Source organism: Sardina pilchardus, chromosome 8 (assembly GCF_963854185.1).
Source record: "Sardina pilchardus chromosome 8, fSarPil1.1, whole genome shotgun sequence".
In the NCBI taxonomy this organism is placed as follows: domain Eukaryota; kingdom Metazoa; phylum Chordata; class Actinopteri; order Clupeiformes; family Clupeidae; genus Sardina; species Sardina pilchardus.
The window spans coordinates 29,873,682-29,883,045 of record NC_085001.1 but is presented as its reverse complement, the minus strand read 5'-3'; the positions used below and the strand labels follow the sequence as shown (position 1 = coordinate 29,883,045).

Here is a 9,364-nt window from a genome sequence, read left to right as displayed (position 1 = left end):
CTCTTCCGCTCTTCTTTTCCTCTCAGAGAGAAAACAAACTGAGCTAGAGCAGGAGCCTCCGAGAAATCTGGCCCTGCCAACACACCGCCTATCTGATTAACAGAGTCAGCCTAGCTCACACACACACACACACACACACACACACGCCGCCTATCTGATTAACAGAGTCAGCCTAGCTCAGCTCTCTCTCTCTCTCTCTCTCTCTCACACACACACACACACACACACACGTAAAACAAGTCTATTTTCTCTTCCTCTCTATCTCTGTTCTCTCTGAAATGAGAAGCACACACACAGACACACACAGACACACACACAAACACACACACACACACACACACACACACACACACACACACACACTGATTTGCTGGAGTCCTAGTCCATGCTCTGGGCTGTGTTATTGTGGCCACTCTGTGTGGCTGGTAATGACGTCCGGGCAGTCACCATAAGACACACACACACACACACACACACACACACACACACACACACACACACACACACACATACAAACAAATACAGACACACACACACACACACACACACACACACACACACACACGCCGGGGCAAAGGCGGCGTAGGACCCGGGGTCGTCATCATGGCCCATCACGCTGCTCCCATTACTGGTGTTAACGTCGCTCAGGGGCCTCAGCAGAACTCACGCACAGACGAGCCCACGCAACCACACGCACACAGTGTCAACAAACACCACTGCGCTCTCCTAATTAGCATAACAACCCCGCCAGCGGCACGCACGCGGCCCGCAGCCGGCCCACTGTCAAGAGTGACGGGACTAGAGTGTATGCTGGATGACATTGTACACTCTGGAACAAATGGACACGGAAAAGAACACGGCACGGAAGGGTTCCACGCAAGAGCACCGGTGGAGATCTAAACAGGTTCTATGGCAGCTGAAGAACCCTGAAGTACAGCTTAAAAGGGGCATGTGGAACCGCTAAAAAACACAGAACAGAAACATTCCACACGAGCACCAACAGAGACATTAACAGGTTCTATGGCAGCAACCAACAGAGACATTAACAGGTTCTATGGCAGCTGAAGAACCCTGAAGAACCCTGAAGAACAACTTAAAGGGGGACATGTGGAACCGGCTAACGATCACGAGTCAGACCCCATATTTTTTTCTGCAAATTGCCATCGGTCTGAAGCCGGCCTTGAATCTGATCTGAGACACTTCCCCAGAGCCAAAGACAAACTTTAAACACACTTTTCAAGAAAGAGAGAGAGAGAGAGAGACAGAGAAAGAAAGGAAGAGAGAGAGAGAGAAGAAAATGGCAATGAAAAAGTGCAGTGGATGAAGAAAAATAAATAGATGTAGAAGAGGCTTCCTCCCTGCTCCCTTCATTTAAATGCAAAAAAGCTGGAGCGAAAAAAAAAAAGAAAAAAGAAAAAAAAGTGTAGAGTGAAAAAAACAAACCCCTCCTGCTAAAAGCGCTCAGTGTCCTGACAGGCAAATGACTTCATGCTGCCAGTTAAGCTCATTTCTTGCATAATGCCCCCTAATTAGCATATCAAAGTGAATTAATACTTCCAGGGCATTAGCCGTGGGGAAGTGGGAGAGAGCCCACTGTGCTGAGGAGAGAAAGTGCCAGAAAGGCTCCCAAACAAGCACACACACACACACACACACACACACACACACATACAGACAGCTCTGTTCGGTTTAGTTTAGCTTAGCTTAGAGGGCCCTGCACCTCTGTCCCCGTCTGGGTACAGCACAAAAAAAACCCGTAATGACACACACACACATACTGTACACACACACACACACACACAGAGATACACAATAATGACAATTAAGCTTTATACAGTATATGCATGTTAATGTCATATTTGTTCATCGCTACCAGACTCAATATAATCACAATGTGGGTATTACAATAAATGTTCAAATACCCTTAACATCCATGGGCACGCCATGTGGGGAATTGACCATACATTCATACATGAAATATGTGTGTGAACTAGCCATTCATACCACCATACTCATATGTCATATATTCACACACACACACACACACACACACACACACACACACACACACACACACACACACACACACACACACACACACACACACACACACAGAGACAGAGAGAGACAGAGTGAGCGGGCGCTGGTGGTGTGGTTAACTAGCGGGGTTAAACACAGCGCTGTGATTGGGCAGCCCGTGGCTCCGATGAGTGGCCGGCACACTGGCGTGGCGCTTGAGTGGCTCTGAAAGAGCACGGGGGCAAGAGGGCAACAGAACACCGGGGTAAGAGGGCAACAGAACACCGGGGTAAGAGGGCAACAGAACACCGGGGTAAGAGGGCAACAGAACACCGGGGTAAGAGGGCAACAGAACACCGGGGTAAGAGGGCAACAGAACACCGGGGTAAGAGGGCAACAGAACACCGGGGTAAGAGGGCAAGATTCGCCCAGGACGCCGTCTCCGGGCCCCTACGGGTCTCCATGGGGACCGTGACACGGGCAGGTCACTGGACCCATCACCGGGAACTGAGACGCGGAGGAGGGGCACTTACCCCCCCCCCCCAAAAAAAATAAATAAATACCCCAAAACCTACAGGCTGCCCCTCCAGCGGGGTAAAAGCACAGGTCACCCCCTCACTGCTACGGGCCATGCTCTCTCACACACTGAGTGCCTGTCACATAACAATTACATCACCAAGCAGTGCACACGAGCACACACACATATATGCACACACACACACACACACACACACACGTACCCACACACGTACCCACACACACACAGCAACGCGGCATTATATTGCAGTTCACTTAGACTGGCGAAGAAGAAGAAAAACGCAGACAGTACACATACTCACACAATCAAACACTAACACACACACACACGCATCCACACATCCATGTTTAAGTACACACACTCATATGCAGAAGATGCAGAAGAATGTTTGCAGAGGCAATAACACACACAATAACTCACTAATACACTGCAAATGTACTACTGCACAGGCCTTCACCGACACACACACACACACACACACACACACCACTGCATCCCTTCCACGTCTCGATCTCGTCTTTCTCTCTCTCCACCTCTCAGTAGATGAACATGTGAACCATTTTACTGTGTCTGTTTACATAGTTACAATGCAAACACTTCAGGATTGATTTCGCCGTTCCCTCTTCAAGCTTCCATCCACCCAGCCAACAACAACAAGCAATGTTTCATCTTCAAAGCCATTTACTTCGCTTGGATTTATATTAAAGCTCGAAACATCTTCATCTGAACTGGTACAGGCCCATACTTCCATAACGATTACCTGAAGCAATTCCTCTCATGATTTTCAAGCTAAAAATAGCACAAAGCTACCACTCTCACAATCCCGCCGTATATTATCAAACGAAATATCAAAAGGGTGCATGTTCAAATCATCCGATTGGTTGAACATAAACTACAACCTCTTTCATTTTAGGAGGAAAATACACATTTAATATTTGGCTAAGGGTGTGGACTGTGAAGTAAAACTCACATGGAGAAAGACGTCCAAATTCCCTTAAACTGCACCTTACTGGAGACAATAAAGAGACTTACACACACTCACCAGCACTAACAACAGGACACACACACCTTACTGGAGAAAATAAAGAGACCTGTGTTTGTACGCTGTTCAAACGAGGGAAACACACTCATATACTGTTACACACACTCACCAGCACTAACAACAGGACACACACACACACACACACTGGCACATAAATCCTCTACAAACCTGGGAGCACACAACACATTACTGATGTTATAGGACATCACAGAGAAATTATAATTCTCGCTCTCTCTCTTTCTCTCTCTCTCTCTCTTCATCTGAGTATGTAGCGTATGGCATATGTATGTATGTGTGTGTGTGTGTGTGTGCGCATGTGTGTGTGTGCTTCTCTGTGCATGCGTCTGTGTACACACAAACACACACTCATAATTAAAACAAAATAAAAAAAAACATACATGAGCTCGAAGAACGACAGAAGCAGAGAGAGCTTCTGAAACATGGCTTCCCGTATCGCCGCAAGAACTCAAACTCTGGTCCAGCTCGACAGGGACAAGAGGGAAGGCGCTCCTCCTGTTTCACTCCGTACACTAACAACGGCCACCGAGAGCGACGTGGACCTTTTTAGGCATAGGGCTGTGTAAAGTAAATCAATGCAACCTCTCTCCCTTACACACACACACACACACACACACACACACTCCACAGTCACACATACTGACACACACACATACACAGTTGCTTAGAAATTACCTTGGTACTGAATGAGCCCCTCGAATAAAAAAAAAGGAAAATAAAAGCCCCTTCTAGCAGGCAGCTTCAAAGGGATTACGGAAGATTACAAGCGCTCAGCTGGTAAACAAGCTCATTCCGCTAATTAGCATACTTAGGGACTCTATTCTTTCTGCATATTTAATTAGAGCTTTAATATAATATAGGACATAATTATATTAAATGCAACACAATCACAGCACAAGAAATAACTCACACACTGTACTGCCAGCTTTTGTTTTGTTTTTTTTGTTGTTGTTTTTTCCTGCGGTTTTTGTTTCTGTTTTTTTATGAAGCATAAAAATATATATATATTTCTGTAAATAAATCAGCAGAAGAAAAATAAATCATCTGCACATGAAAGTGACAAAACTAAATGGGACAACTCTATTATGCAAATAAAAGATTACAGCACGCTAACAACATTATACATTTCACAAACTATAGATTCAACACAAAGAGCAAAAACTCTACATGTATATAACAGAAAATACAAAAATAGATATAGGAATATTTTCTAAACGCTCCTATATATCAACAACACAGAACACTAAAAAACCTTCCGATTTCTAACTTACTGTTGCTCCACACCTACAGTACAGTACAGGAGAAGACTAACGAGTGCATGACACTCGCGGGTTTTCCAGTGTGTGTGTGTGTGTGTGTGTGAGAGTGTGTGTAGCACACCAACCCCAAACTCAGACCCCAGCACAGTGTCCAGACGCCCTCCTAACGCACCCTTAACCCACGCACAGCGTCCAGTGCTGTCCAGTCCTCACCTCCCGGTAGTTCAGTCCCCCGTGCTGAGTCTCCACTCCAGCTCATCAACAGCCTCAACAGCCCAGCACCGGGCCCTCACCGAGACCCTGGGTCTCTTCCACCTTTTCACTGTCTTTTCCTCCCTTTCTCTCTCTCTATCTCTCTCTCTCTCTCTCTCTCTCTCTCTCTCTCCATCGCCTCTCCTCTTCTTCCCTCGTGCCCTCGCTCTCTCCAATTCTCTCTTTCTCTCTCTTTTTCTCGACAGGCATAAAGAATACCTCAACCAGGCCGAGCAGTCAAGCGGGGCCTCTCTCACACACACACAAACACACACACACACACACACACACACCAGTCCAGCCCCCCTCGCGGACGTCTCCCGTGGCCGAGAAGTTCATTAAGTTTTATGATCTTCCCCAAGTCACTGGGGCTGAGGAGACAGACACACAAAGGCCACAAATCTGGCCAACCAGCGGCCACAGCCACACCGCAACACCCCGGCTGCGCTTGCAGCACTGTCTCCAACTTACACACACACACACACACACACACATGCAGAGTTGTCTTACATCAGCGTTTTTATCTGACAGTACAGTATCGAGTTCATTAAAAAATGACTTCACATTCAGAAGGGCATGTGTACAGTTTGCTGATAAATGACATAATTCAAATGACTTCAGAGATTAAATATTGGCATCACTCAAATAACAGACTCTTAACATTTTGAATTCCTCAGTTCTATTTGTATTTGCATTTTTGTCTTTGATGTGATAAGACTCAGAGGTGATATAATGATAAGTGATATAATATAGCATTATTCATCTCTGACAGAGCACTGAGAGTGTACAGTATTGACAGCTATAGACAAAGAGTAGGCTAATAGTTTCAACTTGATGATGTGCAGTGATAATACGAAACAATCCGTGGACTACCATTCAAAGCCCGGAATCCGACTAGTTGGCGCATAATTATTATTTGTGTAACTCCAAGCAACCTAAGGCTGCATGTCACCAACCAGCCCTTGACCTGAACCAGCGCACCGACAATTTGCCGACGTTTCCGAACGACCAGTTACAGTGTAGCAAACGCCGCGGGACCCGTTTTTCATCAAAGCGAATGTTACCCTTTCAAACCATATCGGCTTGCTTGCGCTGTTGCTCGGGAGGAAGCCTTTCTATCTACAGTTGTGTTGGGGACAGAAGCCAACAGTCGCGAGTCTGTGTGTGTGTGTGTGTGTGTGTGTGTGTGTGTGTGCTCTTACAGATGTGAACAAAAAAAAAGATGTTAAGCGAAAAACGCCTCATGTTGGGTCTCACATATGTAGGCTATCTATCTTTCTCATTAACAACAACATAAAAATATCTGTTGTACTGTGATCTCTGTAATACAATAATGTCTAGAGAGGGTCGGCATTTACACAAAGAGGACCATTCAGTAAAATACACTTTGCAAATGCCCGCCGTTACAGTGCACATGAAAGCTATTGTCTACATTTGCCTTTACAATCACAGGTTAATTCTCCCTCTCACACACACCCTGTCCCTCGCTCCTAAGCATAACTACACCCGTGCTAAATGACTGACAGCCCATGAAATCGATCTTGTAAAAATGGTTCAGAGAGAAACTGAGTCAAGAAGCATATAATATGTTCACACTAACCTATCCACATATTTTGTGGCTCTCCATTGTGCACTACAACATCAATTCGTCTCATCTAACTTTTGCAAAAGCGACCTGCACATATATAATTTCAAACAGGAATTTAACACACGGTGTAAACTTATGCCAAAAGGTAAGGTCAGTCAGCGACAGGGCAGTGCCTGAGCCACATGGTATTTTCCTCAGCTCATCAACGGCATCATTCACCCCAAGACTTTGATAACTGCGTGACACAAGTGGTCAGCATTTTTTTTTTTCAATTCGAACGCAGGTTGTGTGTGTGTGTGTGTGTGTGTGTGTGTGTGTGTGTGTGTGTGTGTGAGGGACGGTACACGCTATCTGATTCCAATATTGTTCTTTTTGAACATACCGTCCACATTATGCATAGAGAAATAATGCAGATTATTTTAAAAGTCACTCAAGCAACAACCTGTGTTGACTAATTGATCTATTGTTGCGCGGTGAATAATAATACAGGAACAATAGCTGAACGCATCTCCTAAATGTGCCAAATAATTAGGCTCAATACCGCAAACATAAGTATGGTTATGGTTATGGTAATGCCATTTGTCAGATCATCAGAATCACCATAGTATACATGCTTATGTTTGATTGTGTGGTTTGTGTACTACACGTGTTTCTTGCTTTCTTTCTTTCTTTCTTTCTTTTTTTTTAGCGCGCCAAATTATGTGTCGCGTAAACGCAAAGTGCAACCCCCAATATGTTGTTTCTGTGGTGTGCGACTATTTATTGAGGAAGCATTGTGCTTGAGGTAAACAAGGGGCAGCTGTGTGCTTCTACCGACCGACCGACCAAGCCAGCCAGCAGGACCGGGAGGTCGGCGGGATGAGCAGCGGGGATGCTCCCTTGCTCGTCGCCGTAAGACCACGGATATCGCAGTCCGCGTTTATAGTCAGTCTACTATAGTCCCAAGCATATCATCGGCCCCGGTCAGCGTTTCAGTATCAGAGAGAGGAGTGCGATGATAGTGTTCCTTTTCATGATACTGTAGTAGCCAGTGTGAGGGGTGATAGCCCCAGTAAAGATGGCGGTGTGAGTGTAGGTTTGGTGGCACAGTGCTGTTGCCTATCTTGAGCCTTGCTCGGCTCGCTGCTCGGCTGGTGCGCTCGGTGGTCTTTGGGAAGTGCTGTATGCAGATGTCCTACTCACCCGTTTTCTCTTTAATCTCGCAGAGCACGCTGAACAGGGCTGGCTTCATCCGGTGACAGTTCAGTCCGTGTTTCCTGTTTCAGTTTCAGATAAAAACCAAGATAGGTATATAGCCGTCATTTAAACCCTGTCTGAGCAATATGTAAAGTTTTGCATGACAAATACGCATACATCTCAACAAAGCAGCTGTGCTTTCAGTCTTCAGTAAGTTACAGATCACATAAATCGCAAAAGCAGGGCGCATTGTGTTGATCAGCCGTGATTAGAAGTGTCACGGGTTAGTCTGAAAGAGTGTATGTAAATTACTTCAACATATTTCGGACTTGACTGGGGTCTACAGGCTCAACTGACAGGATGAAGTCAAATGAGGTCTGGCTTGACACCTGTCATGTGCCGTTACAGTAGGCCAGAAGCGAGGAGAACGGCTACCTGTGCCCACGCGCTTTTTGGAACTGTTGGTGAATAGAACCTAATTTTGACTATTGAAATGAAAGACATTTGGAGGACCGTGTATACAAATTTGGTAAAATACTATGTATATTACCAAACTCTATAATTAAGCTGACTCTTGGGTGATAGGATTTACACAATTGCCCAGGACGGTATTACTTAGGTATATGCGCTGAGGACGTAGCAGATTCTGCTCAATATTATTTGGCAACTGACCATTTAGTCCCGAGGACCAAAACAAAAGTAATTTGTCCACATCATTTGCGTCGCTCATCATTGCTGCTTTTTTTGCATAAAATCAAGCCCCAGCGCGGGCGCATACACATCACAATACAGCCTATTAACTATTAAAGCCGTTAATAATTCATAGAAATGAACCAACTTTGCTTGCGCTTCGTCCAGACTTTGGTCAGTTATCGTCATGATCTGATGCAGAATGTCACCGATGTCTTGTTTTCTTCCGTCTCCATCGGTCCCGTCGTGTCCGTGCGGAGGCGGCAGAGTCATGCCTCCCTGCACCGGGTGGCCAGCCAAATTCACCCCGCCAAGAGCCTGCATGATCCGGGCTTGCTCGTCCATAGTCAGCCGCAACACAATCAATGCGCTTCTACTGTCACTGAAGGCGTAAACACGCGCGGGAAAAGCACATGCAAAGGCAACTTCTCTACAGCATTTGCAGAACGTGGAACCTTAACGGTAAAACTGTATCGTAGGTTTAAAAAATAAAACTGATGCACATTGAGTGACTAGCAATGATGATATTGATGTCGCGTGTCCCAAGAATCACTTTCTGGTACCGGTTAGAGTCCTCCCGCGATCCCGCAGGTACGAATGTCTTCTTCGAAAATTGAGCAGTTTTGTTTTTGTTCTTCTTCTTTGATTTTGAAGTTCGGTATTCAGGTATTCAGGAGCTCGCGGGTGATCGCTGTATGAATCCACATGCCAATTCGTCTTTATTCTAATGTGACGTGTAGAAAATGACAAGCAAACCCCTTGAAGATGTCTTTAGTTTATAT

The 9,364-nt window shown here is 45.5% G+C and overlaps 1 protein-coding gene across 1 annotated transcript in view; it reads right to left on the bottom strand.

Annotated features, from left to right (window-relative positions):
* LOC134089641 (pre-B-cell leukemia transcription factor 3-like) overlaps positions 1-9,156 on the bottom strand; it is a 90,360-nt gene extending 81,204 nt beyond the window's left edge. The window contains 2 exon segments of the mRNA XM_062544101.1: positions 7,899-7,972; positions 8,731-9,156. Of these exon segments, the coding sequence (XP_062400085.1) occupies positions 7,899-7,972; positions 8,731-8,927 (271 nt within the window). The 5' untranslated portion in view covers positions 8,928-9,156.
* Between the last annotated feature and the right edge of the window lie 208 nt (positions 9,157-9,364).